Source organism: Phoca vitulina, unplaced genomic scaffold (genome assembly GCF_004348235.1).
Source record: "Phoca vitulina isolate PV1807 unplaced genomic scaffold, GSC_HSeal_1.0 scaffold15, whole genome shotgun sequence".
In the NCBI taxonomy this organism is placed as follows: Eukaryota; Metazoa; Chordata; class Mammalia; order Carnivora; family Phocidae; genus Phoca; species Phoca vitulina.
The window spans coordinates 8,575,763-8,600,913 of NW_022589718.1; the positions used below are offsets into that span (position 1 = coordinate 8,575,763).

At 39.0% G+C, this 25,151-nt stretch overlaps 1 protein-coding gene across 10 annotated transcripts in view; it reads right to left on the bottom strand.

Moving 5' to 3' along the window:
• The window catches only part of UNC5D (unc-5 netrin receptor D), a 536,221-nt gene that overhangs the window by 225,049 nt on the left and 286,021 nt on the right, over positions 1-25,151 (bottom strand). For all 10 annotated transcript variants that reach the window (XM_032413428.1, XM_032413432.1, XM_032413429.1 and 7 more), the window contains exon 2: positions 5,203-5,421. In XM_032413428.1, coding sequence (XP_032269319.1) covers positions 5,203-5,421 — 219 coding nt within the window. The remainder of the gene's footprint in view (positions 1-5,202; positions 5,422-25,151) is intronic.

The window sequence follows — 25,151 nt, forward strand, 5'->3', positions numbered from 1 at the left end:
GAAAGACCAAAGGCAGTTTGCAGCCTTTAACAACTGCAAGGACTTACTGCTTCCAATTTGGAAATACAAAAGATTCTGTGTCTCCTCCAAACACTCCCAGGTCTTATGCATTTCCCATTAGTACTCTGAAGGAAAAAAACGTTAAGCAATAAGAATATAAAAATTCTCTGGGAGTGCTGAAATAGAGAATATGTTGGCTGAAGATATATAAGCAGTTACGACCAACTTCCTAAAAGAACACGGACAATTCTCTACCTCTGCTCAAATGTGGTCCTGCTGTCCTTGGCCTCTTGGCATCCTTCCCTCCTACTGGACTGGCAGGAGTTATTTTGCAGACCCAATCCAAAGCCATTAAGTCAAGCCCTGTGCTTGAGCTCGGCATTGAAGAACCCAAGGGAGGTAATGCATCTATTTTTCAATACCGGAGGCCATTTTGTTTCCAGCCTTAATTGCACTTACGTATTGGTTTGGCGTACACCATCTCCACTCATCTTGCTCCATTTTCCACTATTCCTCTATTAATACAGACCTTAGGAAACATAATTGCAGTGTGCACTAGACAGCGATTTTCATTAAGTACAGAAGAAAACTGTTTAGGGAGAGACACATTTTTTTTTCCTATTGATTCAATCAAAATGACTTGGAAGAAAAGGTTGGGCTGATTAAATTCTTTTCAAAAAGGTAGCTGCTAAAATTTAAATTCTTTCTCAACAAAAAATTGGTATATAATCTCTTCAGGTTTTGTCAGTTATGAATTTTTGTTCTTCCCAGTTCCTTTGAAATTTGTGACTTTTATTGGTCTTTTTTGTTCTTTTTCCTTTTTTTTTTTTTTTTAAGTGGAGAGGGGAGACTTTTACATGGAAACAGAGAATGTAATCAGCGCTGCTATCTGCAAGACATGGAGTTGCCTAGCAATGCTAGGGGAATTAAAAGGGGGAAGCAATAGCAAAACAGAACATTGCAAAATTACAAGAGGGCACAGTGTTAAATTGGCTTGCACTACTTATCAAGAGGTCTTTCTATGAGAATGGATATAGGATTTCCTAGGAGTGGTATAAAAAAATATCTGGCCATTTTTCAGTGTTCTTCCTAGCTTTCATTTGGAGTTTACCCAATGGAATTCTGCCATTTTGAGTTCATTACTGGACAAAATCTAAGCCAGAAACATCTGACAATAAAACACAGAGCCTCACTGAGCCACTGGTACTTGAGTCCTTTCCAGTTGGACTAATTGAATATAAGATATATAAGCCTTTCATATTCTCCCATTGTTTTACAGGCTTTTGCCCACATGGCAAATGCTGTTCCTTTTGTTGTCCTCTCCCAGATTTCAGAGACTTCCTTTGAAGTTTTCACACCAAGATAAATGGGGCTGCTTTGTTTGTGACTCAGTATCTCCCAACACAAGGAGTATACAAGATCCCAACCCTGGGAACACAAAAGCAGAAACTTTGGTGACACCAAGATTTGATTTGTCTTCCTCCTTTGCCTTGATTATGCCAAATCCTTTTTTTTTTTTTAAGAAGGATACTATACCTGTAATGTATATCTCTGTCTTCAGTTGCTATAAACTCTTGCCTAACAGTGCCAGAAACATGACCTAGAATAAAGGATTAGCCCTCACAGAGATGGCAGAAATGATGAAGGATAAAGAAATCCCAATGGAATAGCTATGGGATTATACACTTGGGAAACAGAAATATGAAACAGGCTCAGGATGGAAAATGAGGAGCCATGTGCTGAAACACATCCTTACATCAATAAGGGAATTTGTCAATATTCTGACTAGGAAGGAGAACAGGAAACCATATGTAAGGTAGAGAGTAGAGATCTGGGTTCTATTTTGTTTTTCTTTAAGATTTTATTTTTAGGGGTGCCTGGGTGGCTCAGATGGTTAAGCATCTGCCTTCAGCTCAGGTCATGATCTCCAGGTCCTGGGATCGAGCCCCAGGTCAGGCTCCCAGCTCAGTGGGGGAGCCTGCTTCTCCCTCTCCCTCTGCCTCTCCCCAATTGTGCTCTTTCTGTCTCTGTCTCCACCTCTCTCAAATGAATAAAATCTTAAAAAAAATAAGATTTTATTTTTAAGTAATCTCTACACCCAATGTGGGGCTCAAACTCAACCCCGAGATTAAGAGTTGCACACTCTACCAACTGAGCCAGCCAGGTGCCCCAGGATATCTGGGTTCTAGAAGTAGCTATGCCATAAACTAGTTATAGCTCTTGGAATTTAAGATTTTTATTGTGTAAAATAGGCCTGTTACGTTATCACTAAGGTCCCTTCCAGTTCTCACATTTAAATTCCATAATTCTGAGCATGTTTTTGGTCTGAAGAACATCTCGAAAACAGGCACTTTTTTTTTTTTCCCTTCCTCATACCAGTTCCAAACTGAAACAGGGAATTGTGATAAGGTTTTAGGTGTTTCTTTACCTTCTGAAGTTATGCATCCATAATGCAATCCCAAATGAGTTCAGAACTGTATAATGTTTAGCACTGTTTTTATAGGTTTAGTTCTTTGCGTTCTTCTTTATCGATTCCCAGGAAGAAACAGAGTATTGCCCAAAGATCTTTTTGAAACAAGTTTCACTTTTTTGCTTTGGAAGAGAGCATACTCTTCTCTGCTTGCTTCTTTGCTGGCAGCTGATATTCCTCCTCCTGACTCCTAAGGAAGTAGCACTCTGGATCCATTTCCTTTTCATATTACCCATTCTCTCTTGACAACTCCTTTGTCTTCATGGCTTCATCCTTTCCTGATGACTACCAAACTGACTCTTCTATCTTGGAGCTCTACAAACTCCAGATCTACACCTCTTCCTTATATCCCATAAATATTTCAAATTCAGCTTGTCCAATGATCTCAGCCTTCTCTCCTTGCTGATATAATTACTTACATCAATAGCATCCCCCTTCTGCTTCTGTTGGGATTGTTATTCCTCCATATTCTCCATTCATTCATTCATTCATTCCGTCAGCTATTCAGTCTGATTTGTTAAAGTGCTTCTCATACCAGAAATGTAGTTCTTATTTTTGTGGCCACAACTCTAGAGGCAGACTTTTCCTTCCCTCAACTGAAATATCAAAGTCTCCTAATTCATCCATTCTCATTTCTTCTTACCTTCCCAAACACCTGCACCAGATTTGCTCCTTGAAGCAGAGCTCCAGCCACTGCATTCCCATATGTCAATATAATCAATCCCCACTACCACCAAGATTCATAAAATTAAGTAAGGAACCCCTCACTTCCTATTTGAGGCCTTTTGAGCCCTTGATTGAACTGAATTTGCCAGTTTCCACGTCCATTTTCTATTTCAACCAAATCAAACTTCCTGCTGAACAGATATTAAGCTTTCTTTCATTTGCTAATGTTGATCTCCAAGCCACAGAGATCCCTCTCTCTCTCCCATTTAGTGTAGCATCAATTAATAAATTAATTCAGTTACTTAATTTGAATTAAGTAGTCATCGACGTCCCTTTCAAATGCTATGGATTCCACACTTTTCCTGATAATCCTAATTGGGCATAATCTTTTTTTTTAATCCTCCATAGGATAAGTGCACTTATGGGTATACTGGACTTCTACCTATCAATAGGTGTAAAGTCCTAGAGATCGCTGTTTGCATCTTACCATTCTTTGAACACTCTGCAAGGCCTTTAGCATTGAGTAGCAGTGGCATATAGTTAATAAATTAAGCTGATTTGAAACTTCCTAATTATACTCAGGCTTTTTGACTTATTTGAACTCTGTTATCTAGACAGTGAGTGGGGACTAATAAGAGCAATGATCTAGGGTGAGAGCACAGTGGTTTTAGGGTGATGCTAAATTTTCAGTTAGTCTGAGGAGCCAAAGTTCAAAAGCATATACTGTTTCTGTTACACACTAAAATTTAACAAGTTATAAATTCTGCAAGTTTTTTTTTTTTAATCTATTTATTATTTTAGAGAGAGAGAGAGAGCGCACACACAAGCGGGGGAAGAGCAGAGGGAGAGGAAGCAGACTGCTTGCTGAGCTTGGGTCTCAATTCCATGACCCTGAGATCATGACCTGAGCCGAAATCAAGAGTCAGATGCTTAACCTGACTGAGCCACACAGGCACCCCTAAATTTTGCAAGTTTTAAGTCAAATGATCTTGCTTTCAGATCAGGACAAATCCGTGGTTTACTTAATGTCTCTGAGTCTCAGTTTCCTTATCTATAAGAAGGTAATGATAGTGTCATTTATCCCAGAGGACTGTTGGAAGGACAGTGAGATAAGAAGGTCTATAAGGTCTGTCAAATGCTTAGATGAGACCTGGTACATAGTAAGTCCTCAATAAACACTAACCAATATGGTCGTTATTCTCATCATCCCCCACTCATAGACCAAATCAGCCACATTAATAAAGATGGTCCCTAAATTCTTTCATACTGGAGATCCTATTCAAATTTGACAATCAAATTTGGGCTCTGTCATTACACAGTAATCAAAAGAACTTAAAGGAGACTCAGAAACCACTGACCACGGAGAATGACGTATACAAGAATAAGATCTAGGAGGAAAGATTAAATAAACTGAAATTATATTGCTTAAAGAGGTGTTCGGTGGAAGATTTGCCTTCCAAAATATTTAGAATGGAGAAAATGAAAGCAGTGACTTGTAGGTTTTATTTCCAGTAAGAATATTAACTTCCATACAAAATTGGGTGCTGAAGTTATATAGAGCAGGGAGATAAAAATGCCCCTTTACCCTCCTAGAATAGGCTAGCAAAGGAGCTGTGGAGTCATTTAAACATATGATAAGAAACAGGGCAGAGGACCATAGGGTTAGGGAGTGAAAACTGAATGGGAAGTCATCAGACAGGGAGGAAAACCATGAGAGACTCTTAACTCTAGGAAACAAACTGAGGGTTGCTGGAGGGGAGGTGGGTGGGGGATAGGGTAACTGGTGATGGGCATTAAGGAAGGCATGTGATGGGAAGAGCACTGGGTGTTATACAAAATTGATGAGTTGTTGAACACTACATCTGAAACTAATGATGTACTACACGTTGGCTAATTGAATTTAAATTAAAAAAAAATAAGCATACAATAGCACCTAATATTCCTGGATGATGTTATTATGACCTCATTCAAATAAATCACTGGCAGGTGGCTCACATAGTTTTTCCCAGCCATACGACAATGTGAAGATACCAGGGGAGGATATAAGAATGGCTTCACATTCTTACCTGAACTCTCATCCAGACTCTCCTCGGAGACATGCTCATTTTGATGGACCCACTCGCCATTGCATTTAAAGAATATCTGTATGGCTGGCCTTGCTTTGCACCTCAGTGCAATGGGGTTGCTCTTGATGATGTAAGCATCATCTGGCTCCTCTATGAAATGAGGCAACGTCCCAGGAGCTGAGGGGATGGACTCAGGAAGGGCTTCGCCATTGTCAGTTCCTGCAAAATCAAAGAGGCCATGAGAACACTGCCTATATCAACAGCACATGCATCAGGATGCAAAGCGTAACCCACACCAGCTCTAAGAATCTGTGCTGAAAAATACTGCATCCTACCGATACAGCCTATGCAGATGAATTCTCTTCTAGAGGGTGAACTAGTATAATATGGTACTTCCAGCTGGACACACCTTCAGGGTCACCAGACAAGGGAAAATAATGAATAGGAGACATCCTCAAACCACACTTTTGAGTCTGCAGGTCTTTGCTGAAAGAACAGAGACAACATGGGGGGATGAGAGGCTGAACCTTAAGATTCAGTCTGGTGAGTGGTTACCTCAAGGGGTCCAATGAGGTCCCGAGCTGCCTCAAAACTTTGAAATAATGGTGGAAATAGCTTTTGTTCTCCCATAACTGAGTGTGGATAATGACCATGTTGTTGGAGGGTACTTAGTCTTAAGACATGTGAAAAAAATTCCAAATCGTCTGCCTTCTCTACCTCTGAAACTGGAGGCTGGCTAATATTCTACCTTAGAAAGAGTTTTCTCCAAAACCTACCAACTTACTGAACCTTCTAAAAGGAATGTACATTTGTTCCACTGGCCCACAGCTCCATTCTCTGCCCCCAACATTCCCCTTGATATACTGCGAATCTCACTTCCAAGGCGACAAACTAAAACGAATCCCTAAAATAGCTGTGAGCTTTTACTTTGGGACCTATAATTATGTTTCTTCAAAGATAAAAAATGGACATGATTCTCCCCTAAATTTAGGGAACTGATGAGTAGAGAGAAGCAAAATAAAAAGGGAAAAGCAGACGCCAAGATTTTGCTTCACTACCTCTTCACTACACTTAGCAAGGACTTAAGTCCTGGGAAACTACGGCAAAGTCAAGGGGAGCAAGGTCTGAACACTAAGCACTGTGGAAATGACCAGAAGGAACAAGTGTGCCTTCCATGGCCACTCCAAAGAACGAACAAAGAAAGCAAGAATTTCACAGTACTGAGATCAACTATGCCCTGAAAAGGATTATTCATATTCAAAGCAAACCAATCTCCAGGAGGAAGCTGGGAAAGGAACCTAGCGAAAGCCCTGGAAGAACAACCCAGTTCATCCGGCGCAAGCCTAGGTGACAGACAGGATGCGTCCTGTGATTTCACCTGGTTCTCTGCGCCCCTTCAGTGTCATTCAGAACAAACAACTGAGCCTCTTACTATTCACACTTAAGCCAATCAGCTATATCAAGTAAGCACCGTCAAAGGTAAACCTAAGCCACAATATTAGGGGGTAATATTTTAAGACTTGGGGCATTCTCAAATGCAAATCAAGAGGGAGGGACTAGGGCACAAGAGGTATGGTTGCCTCTAATTCTAGGAAATAAAAGGAAGTGAGTTATGAAAAACATGCCTTGCCAGTGGGAACACACGAGCACCACTCGTGCCCCCACAATGAATTAAACAAGAGTTTGAATCTCCAAACTAGTTTTTTCCACTAAATACATCAACATAAGGGGGGAAAATCTCACACAACAAAGAGTTTAAAATACTATAGCTTTAGGAGCGCCTGTGTGGCTCAGTCATTAAGCGTCTGCCTTCAGCTCAGGTCATGATCCCAGGGTTCTGGGATGGAGCCCCACATCCAGCTCCCTGCTCAGCAGGAAGCCTGCTTCTCCCTCTCCCACTCCGCCTGCTTGTGTTCCCTCTCTCGCTGTGTCTCTCTCTGTCAAATAAATAAATAAAATCTTAAAAAAAAAAAGATACTATAAGCTTTAAAATGCATTTGTAATAGAAAAGTCAGCTCATACGTAACTGGATGTACCAAAAATTCATCAGAAAGCAAATGCCCTAAATAGCAAGAGAATAAACAATTTATGTCATAAAAGTACCAACACAGTCACTCAGAAAATAAAACGTGTATATGCCATATGGAATAAGAAGGGTTTCAGGACAGAATCTGAGAGGGTTTTTTTTTAATGTTTTAAATTACATTTACAATGGACTTCATAAAATATATCATATATTAATTCATTTTGTTACTGACTGCTCATGCCAATTTTCATCTTCAATAAATACTAAGTCCCCTCAGGCTTTTGTAAATCCATGCATTAGAGGAAATGACAAAGGTATTAAAAGATTTTATATGGACATCAAACAGCTCACACTCCCATCACGGGCTTGAGTTCTGTCCAAAGTAATTCATTGCTGCAGAAAAGGGTCACCTGATAAAGAATATCCAAACCATATGGCAGTAGCCTGAATGAATAGCCACAGACATACATTCCAAAGGATGAATTTTGCTTAACTAGTAACAATGCACCAATGTCCAAAGTAACTACTAAAACAGGGGCAAGGAGCATCATAACTAACCCTAAATAAATAGTAAGGCCACATTTATTCAGAATCAATAAACTGACAAAGGCACTAGATCACAAATCAAGTTTAAACCATCCAATTCACAAAACAGAGATCTAAAAGCAATTAGGCTACCCTCCTGCTATTTTAATAAATACCCTTTAAATAAAGTAACAAGTTCAGCTTTCACCTGAAACAGAGCAGAAGAGTGGAATAGAAAAGTAGGTGGGGGGGGGGGCGCTTGGGTGGCTCAGTTGGTTAAGCGACTGCCTTCAGCTCAGGTCATGATCCTGGAGTCCCAGGATCAAGTCCCGCATCGGGCTCCCTGCTCAGCAGGGAGTCTGCTTCTCCCTCTGACCCTCCCCCATCTCATGCTCTCTCTATCTCATTCTCTCTCTCAAATAAATAAAAATCTTTAGAAAAAAAAAAAAAGAAAAGTAGGTGGGTAAGTGTCCTGGCCATCTCAAGGACCTCCATTAAGAATCAGCCAATCCTCTGTTGAAGCACAGACCTGTACCTCTGAAACAAATAATACATTATATGTTTAAAAAAGAAGAAGAAGAGGAACAAGATAGCAGGAAGGGAAGAATGAAGTGGGGGAAATCGGAGGGGGAGACGAACCATGAGAGACTATGGACTCTGAGAAACAAACTGAGGGTTCTAGAGGGGAGGGGATGGGGGGATGGGTTAATCTAGTGATGGGTATTAAAGAGGGCACGTACTGCATGGAGCACTGGGTGTTATACGCAAACAATGAATCATGGAACACTACATCAAAAACTAATGATGTAATGTATGGTGATTAACATAACATAATAAAAAAATAAATAGATCCTTATCAGGAATAAAAAAATCAGTCAATCCTAATGCTCAGAGGAGGTGGGGGGGGAGAGGCAAATTGTAACATTACATCTTAATTATTACTGAAGCCATGTCAGAGTCATATATGTATACGAAAAGGGCCAGGATCCATGAAAACAAGGAACAAAGGAAAAAATCAATTTATCAAGGGTGGCAGTGGGAAGGTGAGATCATAGGTATATTTGCATACATATTACCATTTATTTGTATCCTTCCAACAAAGAAATGAAATAAGTGATTTTTTTGTTTGCCTGTTTTGGTTTTTGTTTTGTTTTGATTTTTGTTTTTTGTTGTTTTTGTTTGTTTTGTTTTTTGCTTTGTATAGTGAAGTGTTGGGAGTGGTATTTACCTAACACTGTTCCCCTAGTCCCACTTCCCCTCCCCTAAGTCTCACCATGGGCTCAGGATCAAGTTCGAGTTACAATAATGCCCTGCCCTTCAGATGGCTTTGGTGCTGCAAGAAGGCTGGGTTCTCCCCACAGGCTGACCTCCAGGATGATACCCCTTCCTTACCCCACAAGGCTGGGAGTCACCTACCTCCATTTTGCCCCAAGGAGGCCCGCTGTGCTCAACCCCACCGACTGGCTTAGAACGTAATTGCTCAGGAAATTCTCAGGGGATTCATCAAAGCAAAAGGGATGTGACTAAAAGAAAGGAAGTGACTTGAGTACTTTTCAGGGGCTTAGAATTTGCCAACAGATCCTCTTCTTTGGAGGTGTTGGGGGATGGAGGGCAATTTACTTTAATAAATGGTTTTATGGAAGCCTGCCTGAATACTTCTGGGCTTCAGGGTAAATGTACCTACTGACCTCAATACATCTGCCCCTGCTTTCTAATTCAAAGAAAAGTTTTAAACCTGGTGTGATGAATGCTGGCAACTATATGACCCAGTCAACTGCCTTTTCCCATACTTGCTTTTACAATAGAGGCTGGAGAAGTCATGGACTCAGTTTACTCTTTTGCAGGCAGGAACGGTCACGTGACAGCCATCTAGCCAATGAGTCATAAGCAGAGATTCCTGAGAAAGCTTTCATTTTCCTGATAAAGGAAACGGGTCTGGTAGGTTCTGTCCCTTCTCCCTTTTGTCCCTGCCTTAACTAGGGAAGATCAAGAGGAAAAAATGTCCCAGAAGAGCAGACAACATAGAGGCTGAAATAACACCACAGAGCATCCACCTCCAGACAATTTTTTTTTAATCTTTACTTATTTAAGCTACTAACACTCAGATTTTCTGTTGTTTCTGCAGAAGATATTCCTCACTGATACAACTAGATCTTCCTTCTTCAACAAAGCCAGGGCTCCAAGCTTCATTTTCTTAAATTCAATGCTCTCAGTGTCACTGATTTTGGACAGCTAAAAACCAAGGAAACTAGGATATCAGACAGTAAAGTAAGAGCAGCTAGGTATTGAATGATTACAGATTATGGTGATACACCTTCTGTGTGGATTAAGTCACTTAAGCTCCGTATCAACTCTCTGTGGTGGGCACAGTATCCTGTTTGCATTTGAGGAAATGCTTCGATTCTGTGCCTTGTCTAAGGTCATCCAGCTAGTCAATGGGGCTCAGAATTTGAACAGAGCTCTGACTCCAATCACCTCGCAATTCCATTTTAGTTCAGATGAATGGACCCTTCGAAGTCTGGTGCGGTAATTTAGTGAGTGCCTTATGGCAGTAGCATGCAGTTCATAAAACCAAAAAAAGATATAAAATGATACATTACCTGTGTGGTACCTCACAGCCTACAATTAAGTATAATATTCATCTTAAAGATCACTCACACAGTTACCCCATTAGTTGGACTGTGATTTCAGGTATATTATGGGCACATCCTAGACAAGGTCTTGAGAAAATATTCTTGAGAGAAGAGCACAGAAAGTACTCAACTAATTATGATCAAATGACTAGGTATCTTCACTAAAGTTAGAAAACAATGAAGTTGAAGAATACGTGTTTGAAAATAAAATGAGAAAGCTTTTTCAATATTTCATTTGGAAATTGTTTCATCCCTGAGCAGGGATATTTAACTACTGAAACTCCAATTAAAAATAACAAGGAGTAGGGGTGCCTGGGTGGCGCAGTCCCTTGAGCATCAGACTCCTGGTTTCAGCTCAGGTCATGACCTCAGGGTCGTGAGATTGAGCCCCATGTTGGGCCCCGTACTCAGCGGTAAGTCTGCTTAAACTTCTCCTTCTCCCTTGGCCCCTGCCCCTGGCACATGCACACACCCTTGTTCTCTCTCTAAAAATAATGAAATAGGGGTGCCTGGGTGGCTCAGTCGTTAAGCGTCTGCCTTCGGCTCAGGTCATGATCCCGGGGTCCTGGGATCAAGCCCCGCATAGGGCTCCCTGCTTGGCGGGAAACCTGTTTCTCCCTCTCCCACTCCCCTGCTTGTGTTCCCTCTCTCGCTGTATCTCTCTCTGTCAAATAAATAAATAAAATCTTTAAAAAAATAAAATAAAAATAAAAATAATGAAATAAATCTTAAAAAAAAATAACAAGGAGTATTACAGGAAACAGTGAACCTCAGAAAGAAAGAGACTGGCATCAGGGCAATGCCATTCTATCATGTTTAACCATGCAAAACTGCCACTATTCCACTGGTTGATCTGTTAAATCTGTAACAGGATTGGGCACACTGGAGGCCAGAGTCATTCCAAAGTGGGATTCATAAGACCCTGGACTATCGGCAAAATATGTTGGCTTTGCACAGGGTTAGAGTACAAATGGAGTTGAGCTTTAACAGGTTTTGAGAAATCCCAAATTATTTTCACACTTTTTACCCACAAGAGTACTTTGAAACACTTTTCTTCTTTTTATTTTCCTTTTTTTTTTTTAAAGATTTTTTATTTATTTATTTGACAGAGTGAGAGACAGCGAGAGAGAGAATATAAGCGGGGGGGAGTGGGAGAGAGAGAAGCAGGCTTCCCCCCGAGCAGAGAGCCTGATGCGGGGCTCGATGCCAGACCCTGGGATCATGACCCGAGCCAAAGGCAGATGCTTAACAACTGAGCCACCCAGGCGCCCCTTATTTTCCTCTTCTATCTCCAAAGTATGCTTGTACTCTCACTGGAACAAAACATTCCTATTTGTTTCAATGTCCAACCAATAATTCTGCCATTAATCAAAGACTAAATCTGGCAAGAGTGAAGAACTTTAGAAACAAATAATCTGACTTAAACTCTGGGTTACCTCTGTGAACTTTGGTGAGTAACTTAACTACGAGGTTCCAATTTTCTCATTCATAAAAATGAGCAACTGAAGTTTATTAGTCAGCGGTTTGTGACATTAAAGTGAGATAATATATATAAAAAATACACAGTAAATGCCCAAATGTTACATAAATACAATATGCCACCACTTCCACCGCCTGGATAAAGAACAGCAAACAAAAGAAAGATATTTATAATTATGATCTCTAGGACTTCCATTCCCAAGCTTATTATCCTAATATTTGTATTTCAATTTTGTGATTACGACTCTTATTTTCAACCCAGAGCCCTCATGATATGGAACTGTTGCTTGTAATGTGTTTTTACTATTTACTACCCATATGTATGTTAGTATAATTTTGTTAGGTCAAAACCCAGGAACACATGCTGTGAAGCATTTATTTATTCAATAAACACGTAGCAAATGCTTATACCATACACCAGGCACATGGTCATCCTGCAAAGCAGTAGGATGATATACAATGGATTTCCTGCTGGCCAGATCCCAAAACCATTGCCTTTAATAGGCAAGCAGTTATTAACCATAGGAGATTTCACAGTATCCCAGAGCCCCTCTCTCTGTAATATTTAAATGAGCAAGGCACCTTAGAAATAGCTCTTTAAATTCCACTCAGTGTCTGTAACCATACTGGTCCACGGCAATATGCAAGTCGGAGCAGAAAGCCATAGGAGGGAAACCAAGTTACATAATCTAACACAGCACAAAAGAGCTGGGTTCTTTGCTTTTGTTTACAGAAATGTGGCTTGTCTCCATATGGTTATTTAATTAGATAGGGAATGCACTGCACCCACTGAATGCAGAACAACAATCGGAATCTTACATAGCAAATATTTAATGCAATTTATGAAACACAGACTCTTTCCCTAGGCCTCAATAAGAGTTTTCTTTTTTTTTTTAACTCAAACTATTCTGCCTTCTTCCCAAACTCTCATAAAAATGGAAATGTTTTATATATCACTGCATTTGCATAGTTCACTTCACCTGTGTCGATCTTCTATCTCGTCAACCTAGGATATTATTCCATTGAGCAGATCTTAAATTTTGCAGAGTGGAAGATAGTAAACAATGCTTACAACACAGTCAAAGAAATATGAAGGGTCACTCTTTGTTCCTCAAACAAGAAACCTTAGATTTCAGTAGAGCTTATGAAAGGACATTCACTATTTCCCAAATTATCATAATTTACGTTCATATGTTTATTTTTTTAATTGACATACAGGTGCATGCCTACTAAGGTTAGTCAATATTCTCTGTATTGGAGATTCAAAGTTCACTAAGACATAGTTAATTTACTCAGGGAGCTCACACACTAAATTAGAGACAAAAAATTATAGAACAACGATAAACATGCCAACAGTATATTGGAACTATCCACAAAATGTCATAGGAGCACTGTGGAAAGAGCCAGCCTGACTTTCCTTGGGAGGGTTCATGGCAAACATCACAAGGAAGAAAACATTTCAGCACAATTTGGACACAGGAATTGAAGGCGGGAACAAATGGGAGAAGGCATTCCAACCTAAGTCATGGCATGTGCCATCACGGAATACAAGTTGAAAACAGGGAGATATAAATATATCTTCATCAGAACTCACATTTTAGAGTTTACTTTAACATTCATACTAAATCATTGGCCCTACTTGGCTCCAACATCCCTGTTTCTAAGAATTTTTAAAAGATTTTATTTATTTGAGAGACAGAGAGAGAGGATAAGAAAGCACGAGCAGGGAGAGGGAAAAGCAGACTCCCCGCTGAGTGGGGAGCCCAACGTGGGTCTTGATCCCAGGACCCTGGGATCATGAACTGAGCCGAAGGCAGATGCTTAACCGACTGAGCCACCCAGGCATTCCCCCAACATCCCTGTTTTTATGTGCCTTTGACTAAGAGCTTTCTGAGATGTAGATACAAAGAAACTACCAAACTACAGAGAGAGAGCATTCTTGGTTTAACAAAACGAGTCCCAAAGCCAGGTTAAAGTAATTCTTTGTGTATGCTTTTCATGAGGGAGAAACCATGTTTGTTCTGATACATGGGATGGAGTTATTCTTTAAGCCATACCAACACAAGTGGCCTATCTCCCAAGGCCACAGGGAAAGTTCTTTTTGTTTTTAAAATGAACACCATTTTGGTTCTCCCTTGACTTATACACAAAACAGACTTCTGACGTTGAGTCTAAGTCAGAGATTTCACACTCTTTCTGATGGCAGGCCTTGTTCCTGAACAGAAACAAGCAACATACAACCAGATTTAGCACAAGACCCTTGTTCCCACGATAACAGTTTCTCCAATGGGACTCCGATATAAGAGGCCAAATTTAGTCCAATGGTTCTCTACCTGTGATGAGATTATTAAGGATTTAAATTTTTATTGTTTTGCTTTCACTATATTTTCAAAATATGTTCCAAAAATAAACACAATATATAACTATATACTTATATATACATATATATAGTGTGTGTATATTTATATACATATACATAAACAATTATCTGTTGAGTAAAGGAATATAAAAGGCTCCGTAAACTATGGCAACTTCTAGATTTTACTTCATGGTGTCTAACTTCTACTTATTAAAATTCACAAATCAGAGGGGCGCCTGGGTGGCTCAGTCGTTAAGCGTCTGCCTTCGGCTCAGGTCATGATCCCAGGGTCCTGGGATCGAGCCCCGCATCGGGCTCCCTGCTCGGCTGGAAGCCTGCTTCTCCCTCTCCCACACCCCCTGCTTGTGTTCCCTCTCTCGCTGTGTCTCTCTCTGTCAAATAAATAAATAAAACCTTTAAAAAAAAATAAAATAAAATAAAATAAAATTCACAAATCAGAGAAAAACTAACAAATATGTCCCTAGGAAAAAATGTAAAGGATTAGATTTTAAGATTTATAAAAATTATTCATTCTAAAGTATAAAAAAAAAGAGTAATATTTTGCTGAAAATAGTAGATAAGATGAAGCTTAGAAATTGTTTCTTAATTTTTTCCCCCAACAATGGATACATTTGTCTATGAATATGTACCACTGACTAGTTTTCAAATTCTTCTGAAAACCTAGTGGGATTTGGGAAAGGTTTTGCTTTTCAAAGTGTTACCGCTTTTCATTTGTAACTGACAGTTTTCGAGAGTGAGGCCATTCATAGTTATGGAAAAATGGTTGTTTTAATGCAACACTGAATGACAGAAAACCAAACAATCAAACACTATTCTCATATTTTTCATTCTTGGAAAATTACCTCTCAGGAAGAGCTTCATGTTTTATGTTCTGCACACGAATACAGCAGGGACTTTCAATCTTTTTATGACAAAAAGAAGAAACAAAAGGTGGGAAACAAAAGCATAAGGAACAAACACTAAATTCCCTTTGAAATAAACACACTTCTATTACATGTTGGTCACATTTTAAAAACTCAGATGGTGACCCATAAATCGCATAGCTCAAAATTTTAATATGGGCCAATTTGACTGCAACATGGTTTGATACATTTTTTGTAGGTGATCTGGACTCAAGCAAAACAGAGTGGGAGTTCATCTTAGATAAAATCTGGGCCAACTCTTATCTCAGGCCCTCAGAGGTTAAACAACTTGTCAAAGAGCTCCAAGGAGCAAACTTAGGTTGAAATCTCTGTTGACACAATAATATTTTCCCCATTCTGCTTTCATTTGGACAGGAGACAAAAGACTGAATATACGACTAAGTCTTGTGTTATCATCTACTGAGAAATTATATGCAGAAAACAACCTTGTAAAATCTCTCTTAGGATGACCTTGTAACTTGCAAACATTCTAGTGAAATCAAATACAACAAAAAATATAATCTTTAACTTTTATGATGTTTTCTACTGAAAATTATGTCTTACGAAACACTAGAGAAAAAGACAAATAATACATATATGCTTGAACACATTGTTGTCCATTGTCACCAAATTCCCAAAGATTATTACTATTCATAATTCAGTATATTTCATTCCTGTATCTTTCTTTATCAGATGTATATTGAATATTTGGGTTTTCTGTGCATATTTGTGAGATGCTATTTCATATTGTCATGGTATTACTTTTCATTAACCAGATTCTTAATGATTGAGAGTAGATGTCAATTTTGATCTTGCCATTGTCTTACTATTTAACAGGTATTTCCAGACTTTATTTTATATTGATATTATAATGTTCCACTTACTTATATTCTGATTAGACTCAAATATGTATCTTCAACTCATTTCTCTCTCTGGACATGCAAATCTATGTAAGAAATTGCCTCAAGATATATTCACATAAATGTCCCTATAGACCCCTCAAAAAAAAATGTTTTTAAAGATTTGAGAGAGAAAGAAAGAAAGAGAACATGCAAGTGGGAGCATGGGCAGAGGAAGAGAACCTCAAGCAGACTCTCCTCTGAGGGCAGAGCAGGACAGAGGGCTTGATCCCAGGACCCTGAGATCATGACCTGAGCTGAAACCAAGAGTCAACACCCAACGGACTGAGCCCCCCAGGCACCAGTAGAACCCTCAAACTTTTTATGCCTAGGGCGCCTGGGTGGCTCAGTTGGTTAAGCGACTGCCTTCGGCTCAGGTCATGATCCTGGAGTCCCGGGATCGAGTCCCGCATCGGGCTCCCTGCTCAGCAGGGAGTCTGCTTCTCCCTCTGACCCTCCTCCCTCTCATGCTCTCTGTCTCTCATTCTCTCTCTCTCAAATAAATAAAATCTTAAAAAAAAAAACAAAACAAAACTTTTTATGCCTAAAGCACAGCTTAGAATTACTTGGACCCTTAGATCTGTTCTTTGGCCTAAGTTCCCCAAATGAAAGAGTAACCTTAGCAGTCACTGAGTTCTCCAAGTTCCCCAGGGCTGGGCATCACCTACTTTCTTCTGCTCGGACCCCACATCCAATTTATCACTAAGCCCTACTGGTTCTGTCTCCTAAATATCTTTGTAATTCAGTAACTGCTTTTCATCCCTATTCTTACTACCCTGCCCCTAGTCATCACCACTATTCTGAATGACTACCACTGGTCCAGGCTTCATCATCATTCTTGCTCGCCCTCCTTCACACTGAATCATTTCACCAACAGGAGGCTCCAGGGACTGTCAATTCGTTCGGGGGTCCAACACTTCACCTGGGATCTGCCTGCGCCACGCTTTTTCTTCTGCCTACGTTACTAATTCCTCCCTGTTTGGCTTATAGCCTGTTCTCATCTTTCAGGCTTTATTTAGTTGACATGTCATATGTAAAGCCCTACTGAAACAACAAAAATTCCAGGATACATTCCTTCTTTGTCCTTCCATAATACTTTGTACTACTACATAATTATTTATGTATACCAATGTACCTTCCTTTAGACTGTAGGTTCAATGAAGGCAAAGGACAAGCATATCTAAATAAAGAGTTCAATGAAGCCATGATGAAATGCTGTGACCATTCTCTGTAACAAATATGTATTAAGTACATATGTGTGACTAAATTTATTTTCAGAAAAACTCTGCAAATTGACATAGCCACCAGCATTATAGGACTTTACCAATTTTCCTCATCCTCACCAGCATTAAACATTTGGTGATATTTGTTAATTGATGGATAAAATGAATATTGTTTCACATACACTTCTTGGTTACCAGCCAAGTTGAATATTAAAACATGTTTATCAACTGTTTTCATTTACTCTTTTACAAATTTCAAACTCATAGTTTCTACCATTTCAATTTTGTTTTACACTTTTAAGAAAAATATAGCTACAGAAGCTCTAAAAATAAGTACAAACATAACTTAAATGCATAGATTCCATTGTTTCCATATCAGGTGCTTAATCATACCAATTATACCCTAATTTTACGGTATTTCTTCCAATCCATCAAATCCTTCATTCATCACCAATTTGGACTTACACAAATCAAAAGATCAGTTCCACTATTCCAAAAGCAACAGAATTTTGACTAAAATGGTTAGCTCTAGACAAAAAAGGTCTTATGCAGGGAAGAACTTACATTTTAAAAAAAATCAATATTTTATGAGGAGGATTAATAAAGAAAAGAGGAATAAGATTTGTCTTCCATTTCTTAATGAGATGACCTTCTTTGCACAACAAAGTCCTTCTTCTGGAAATCACATAGGATGTTGATATGAGGATGAAGTTTTGATGCTCATATGAAATCCTTTAATTCCTTTGTTATTTTTCCTAATACACAGATTTAGTTGATCCTGCTGAGATGTGGTATTTAGTAAAGACTGACAATAAACCACATGGCACTAGTGACCAGCAAGAGAAGCTGTGCCCTGATTTGATCTGACAGTCATCTGACTGGGAGGTGGAAAGTGTACATTTGAGGGGGCTTAATTTCCTTATCCTCCTTAGAGAGGATGTCAGACACTGTCAGAGACAGATTTATTCCAAGTTGTATTAGAAGCACAAAATACTGTTCCTCCTGATATCTTTCATCAAGAGGCAGCTTGATACAAGGGAACAAATGGAGGCTTGGAGTTAGAGCTTGATTCAAATCCAGGCTCTCTTACAATTAGTTATAATATCTTGGGTAAGATATCTAACCTACTTTGTCCTCCAAATTCTTCCACATAGAAAAAGAATACTGTAGTATTATAGTACTATAGTACTACAAAACTGTTGTATACCTTCAAGTAGGTAAGTGTAAATTGACCAGGTTATTATATGGCATATAATAAGCACTCACTATATAATAGAAATTATTATTAGCATATTAATTATTGAATGGAAATTAAGGGATAGATGGATGGGCGAAGGATGAATGTAGATTTCCATCTGTAGATTATTTCATCTGTGAGAAAAAATGGCTACATCAAGAACCCCCAGGACTGAGCACTTCAAAAAATGCCTAAAAATTTTACATACTTGCTCCTTACAAAGTTAAGGGGAGCAGATAACATAACATAATAAAAAAATTATTAAAAAAAAAAGAATACATGACCTGAAAATATGCTATGTTGGCATTTGGATTGTTTCAAGGTAAGACAATCAAGGCCAATAGACTCAAGAAGAGCTTTTTACTTCTTCCTTAACTGTCTAAAACAATTTAGATAGAGTCTGGACCAGGAAGAGAGCTAATGCCAGAGATAGCTTTTTACATCACAAAGACTGATTCCTAGGACATGGCAAACATTTGTTTATCAAGCATTTGCTTATCTTCCTATGAATTATCTTCCTCTCCTTTGAAGTCCCACAGCCTCACCTCTTCTCCTTAGCTCAGGATGACATACAGGCCTCAACTGCCTGACTGGGAGCCTCATCTCTTTGGGGTTCTCCTATGCAGGAAATTAATTTGTTTTCCCCTGTTAACCTGTCGTATACCAATTTAATTATTAGTCCAGGCAAGGAACTTAGAAGAAAGAAGGAAAAAGTGTTCTTCCCCTGCAGATATGGTGCCCCAATAGAGAGCCCTCCACTCACTGGAACTGCTCCCTCTGGAGCTTCTGTGGTTGAGAGATCCCAGGACCTTTGACAGAAGCTGGCAGAAGGTAAAAATTCTTACCACGTCAGTTTCCCAGATCTCTGGCTGTGGGATCTGGTGGAAATGAAAGTGGTGAAAGTCCTTTTCTTTCTTTCTTTCTTTTTTTCCAAATTCAGATTAGCAGGAGAAAACATTAGTGTGAACTAGTTCCTTGGGTATAGCAACTCCGGTAAAAATCTATTAAGAATACTCTTGTTTTCAAACTGAGGGTTCTAGAGGGGAGGGGGGTGGGGGGATGGGTTAGCCTGGTGATGGGTATTAAAGAGGGCACATTCTGCATGGAGCACTGGGTGTTATATGCAAACAATGAATCATGGAACACTACATCAAAAACTAATGACGTAATGTATGATGATTAACATAACATAATAAAAAAAAAAAAGAGTACTCTTGTTTTCTATCAATCCTTTTCCTCCAAGAGATGGCCATTGTTTTCCTCTATCTTAGTCTTTTGTGTCATTGTCTTAAGAGACAAAACCATAGGCTAGAACACAGGGAGAGGTCCTATTGGCCTGTGTTTCCAGCCGGCCACACAGACTGGTTAGTTCAAGGTTCTCACCAGATCGGTGTCTGTTTAGACAAATTTGCTGTGGGTCTCCTATGTAAAAACCAGATGAGGTTTCCCTACATCTTGTTTTACAACTTGAGAGTCTGGTTTTGTGACCAGTGAGAATATTTTCTCAGGTCTCTGCCCACTGGAAGGGGGAAGTACAGGTGCGTATGGTGTGGCCAGTTGAATACTCTGATATTCTGAAATGCAAAGTCACAAGAGCACTTTCTTTGTCCAGCCATGCCAGCTCTCAGGGAAATCTGTCTTAAGGCAGCCAATAAGTGGCCTTTGTCATCTAAACCTTGGCCGTCTTGTTAGTGCTGGAAAAGTCCCATTCCAGCAGCACCTGCCTGGTGTCACAGAGCAGTGGGTCTATGACTGGAGGCATCTCATGATTCCATGGGAGACCACAGACACTGTTTCCACTACACCATTCTTACCAACCAAGACAACAAAGATCTTTGCTTTCTTAGGCTGACTCAGGGAGAGAACTTTCTGGATCTTATGAGGGCCACACCCTTTACACTTTCCTCTGGACTACCTATTGCATCCTTGGTTAAGCCATAAAAAGGCTTACTGGTTTGAGTAGCTATTAAGAATACTAGATCCTACCCATCAATAGATCCTACCCATCAATAGATTGATTGACTTAGGAAACTTAGGAAAACTATATTTGAAAAAAAAAAAAAATAGAAAGCTCTCATCATAAAGCAATTGTCTTACTGGTTCCTATGGAAAGACCATAGAAAAAGTAGAGATTTCCTTAATAAGATGAAAGAACAGAAATCAGAACAAAAACTGAAGTCCAACAACCAACATAAATTTCCCTTTTTAAGACCTGGCCTGACCGCCTCCCCAAATTCCTTTACCTCCCCAAAGGTTTCCCCCACCTTCCCAGAAAATTTGGTAAACACTCAGCCACCTATTTTAGCTTCCCTTTTCTGATAAGATTTACAGAGCACTCCAGCCTCTTCTCTAGGCCCCAAATGGAGAAGTTACTCATATAAATGCAGAAGGCAAGGAAGCAAATTTATGAGAAGCATCTGGGATAAACAATAAGGCTCTTTTTGCTGGGCTCTGTAATCAGGCTGTATGAGCTTCAGGGCTTCCTAAGCAATGTCTTTTGTGGATATGTCGTGGACCTCCACTCAAAGAACTTGTGTCCCCTGATCAACAGCACATCTAAATTACAGAGCCCTTTACCCCTACTTTTAGATCCTACCAGTTTTAAAGGGGAACTGAAAAGATTAATGGCCATTCACAAGCCCACTCACAGGGAATATATTTGGCTGCTAAGGGGTGTTCTTCACAACCATGATAATCCTGTAGTTATCACACAAGCCAGCCCCCCACCCCCCGTATAAAATCTCCCTCACAGAGGCAACAGTAGTCCAGAAAATCTCCAGGCCCTCCTGCACATGACCAGGAAATGGTTCAGCTGGAGGCTGATATTCAGGGACTGACAGAAACATAAATAGAGGCTTCTCCCCCTCAGGTGAATTGATCAAAGGTTAAATTGGGCACTCAAAAAGCAGGGGAACATCCAAAGGCCTTTGCTGAACACTTTGTACAGTCTTTTCAAAGGCATACTGCTCTAAACCCTGAAGCTCCAGAACACAAAAATCTTGTAATTTACGTATTAATACACAGTATTCTTCCCTGATAAAAAGACAAAATCAAAATAGTGTGCTTGGGTGGGCTACTCAAACTCTTTAATAATGGTATTCTTATAGTGGAAAAAAACTACCTAATTCTTTGAACATAGCTTGCAGGAATGTAGACCAAGGGGGAAAAAAAAACAAAACCCCAAAAACAAAACAAAAAGAAGAATTAGAATAATTCCTGGGTGGCTCAGTCATTACGCAGACTTCTGCCTTCGGCTCAGGTCATGATCTCAGGGTCCTGGGATAGAGCCCTTCATGGGGCTCCCTGCTCAGCGGGAGGCCTGCTTCTCCCTCTCCCACTCCCCCTGCTTGTGTTCCCTCTCTCACTGTCTCTCTCTGTCAAATAAATAAAAATAAAAAAATCTTAAAAAAAAAAGAATTAGAATAAATAGTTCTTGATTTACGACTTGAATCTTCAGAGATACAAAATCGTAACTCTAAGAGCAACTCCAAGTCCACTCACCTTTTCCTATTTGCCTTCAGACATTTGAAGATACCATAAAAATAATCGGGACATTGAAAGTACAATTGTCGTGCACTTAAGAAAAAGGAGAAATTACCCCAGATTTCTGATAGACAAACACACTCCAAAAATCCTAGGAGAAAGCTTACGTTCTTATTTGTCCCTTGAAGATATAAATCTTACCATGTCTTTGAAGAGCAAACACCCCAGGAGGAAGGAAAACTATACTGTAAGACTAAAAATAAGAAGGGAGATGTAAAAGCTCCTTCCCACAATCTGGTCCACAGTCATCATAATATCACTTGTCAAGGACAAAGACAAATCTTAAAAGACTTCTCCACAAATATTAGTAAAAAACTAGAACCATCTAAGTGGGTAACATTATCTTGTTCCATCTGCCAGAGACACCAGGATTCATAAACTAGTGAGTTTTGGATTGCACCTGATTTATAGCTAAAATTTTAAGAATGAAGCTACGGAGTCCCTGTGTCTGCCTTTTTATATTTATGGATATAGGATATATACATATGTATGTATGTATATACACACACACATGACATTTTTCTACCTCTGGATGTTATTGTCAAAATTTGTAAAGAAGTCTATTTAATGGGCTTACAGACAAATGAGTGTTTATCAAATTAAGTATTTCTAAATCTCAGAAATATAATGGAAGTGAACCCAAATGTTTATCAAGTTCAGATGCTTTCATATAATTCTTTGGTAAAAGTTAGTTTAATTTTGTTGGTTTAATTTTAGAGTTATCAGCATTAAGTATAATACTTACATTCTACCTGTGTTTACTAAAAGTCAACTGAACTCAAGCTATCTCTGTTACATACTTTGTCAGCAAGAAAGATAACTTAAGACGATGGCTAACTGCTTTAATGTCTCATGAAATCTTCATAAGGAATCTAAAAATGGTTGCTAAAAAAAGTGTATTAAGTAGAAATAGGAGGAGACTTTTTGGGTAATCATTTCAACAATGACTGTTCTTTGGTATATCTACCTAAAAATAGCTAAATTTCTTGGACTTCCACTGGTAAGAGTTGTGCCAGGTTAAGTGATGGCATTTCATTGACTATCTAGGTCATTTCCAAATACAATGAAATACAGAAATATTGGTTACTGAACATAGGTTTATCCACTTTTGGCTTATTACAGAGAAACTAAAGATATTTGCATCTGCCAGTATACATGTCTGGTGCCACATACAAAAGAAACTGTACTATAAGAAAATGTATGCTTCTAAGATATGAAATATATTCACAAACTTGACAATTTTTTTAAAGATTTTATTTATTTGTCAGAGAGAGAGAGCACAAGTAGGGGAAGCAGCAAGCAGAGGGAGAAGCAGGCTCCCCACTAAGCAAGGAACCAGATGTGGGGCTCCATCCCTGGACCCCGGGATCATGACCCGAGCTGAAGGCAGATGCTTAACAGACTGAGGCACCCAGCGTCCCCAAATTTGCCAATTTAAAGAATGCTGGTATGACAAACAGTTCACAAGGGCTTACTTAGTTTTCACTAGAAATTAAGGCTTCTAAGGGTTAAGAATTCTAATATATATATGGGCGCCTGGGTTGGCTCAGTTGGTTAAGCTTCTGCCTTAGGCTCAGGTCATGACTCCAGGGTCCTGGGATGGAGCCCTGCGTTGGGTTCCCCACTCAATGAGGAGTCTCCTTCTCCTTCTACCCCTCTTCTTCCCCCTGCCCCTCCCCCTGCTTCTGCTCACTTGTTCTCTCTCAAATAAAATCTTTTTTTAAAAAAGAATTCTAATATATAATTAAAGCTAGTAGAAATGAGGTGGCAAAAAACTCTGTATGCAAGGAAAATTTGATTTTTTTTGTTGTTAGAAAAGGTATGAGGTACAGAGATACTTTTTTTTTTTTTAGAAAAATGAAAGTGATTTTGCCTAAATGGCTATTTCAGAATGGAAAGAAGGAAAATGAAGGACCAGCTATGGCCAAAAAAAGTTAACCAGAGAGAGAGAGAGAGGAAAAAAAAAAAAGGAAACCTTGTATGGTCAAGTTGGCTAAAAAGTGAATTGCTATTATAGGAATTTTAAAATCAAGCTTTAATACCACTAGTGTGCTTATATAAATCTAAATCTGCTGGAAGGACAAAGTTTCCTGGACAGTTGGTCTGCTCTTGATAAGATACTGTGAAAGATTTTTCTTTACCTTTTAAGTAATTCGCCTAGAAACAAATATTTAGTGTTTTATCAAATTAATTTCCTGTACTTCATATTACCTTTATCATCAGGTCTTTAACTACTGAAGTAAACCCAAGCCTTCTTGATAATTGAAACAGCTGTTTTGCTCGGACTATGTACCTTCTATACGTGCCTTTGAAATCTTTTTGTCAGTTTGGTTAAATGGATAATTAAGTATTGTTTCATAATTATCAGTAATCTTAGTTAAATGCCTAAAGATTTTTTATGTTTTTGACAAAATTCCCAAAATTCAATTTCTAAATGAAGTCTTTTTGGCCTCAAACTAACTTTCAGATTTTCCAGAGCAATCCCTAGAATATCTCAAAACATTTTTTCTCTCTCCATATTAAAAAAGGAGGGGGGGTGGAAAGAAAAAGAGTTAGGTTACACTAATTAGGCTTACTGGTATATTAATTACATGGGAAATATTGTCAAATAAATGGTAATAAATCTACTTAGGTTATATTTGGGGCACCTGGCTGGCTCAGTGGGAAGAGCATCTGACTCTTGACCTTGGGGTCGTGAGCTCGAGCCCCAGGTTGGGGACAGAGATGACTTAAATAAATTAAAGCCTTATTAGGTTATATTATATGGGTAAATGTTTATTAATACAAATATTCTAAAATTACATGAAATTTCTAAAAAATCTGGAATGGCCTGGTCTGATGTTATCTCTTGGAGTTCTAGTTATTATCTTAAATGTTGCACATCACAGAAATAACCAAATTTCCTTATCAATGGTGAGTAATCCCCTGATCTTCAATGACTGTCATTTTTAAGTTTTTTGTCATTTATAGGAAGTTTATTGTTTTACCCTGACACTTTTGCAACAATGTTCCTGCCAGCATCGCTCTCATTTTTAGAGAAATTCATGGAAAGGACTGTGACAAGGACTATAAAATACAGGTTTCTAAGGATTTTAAGGTTCT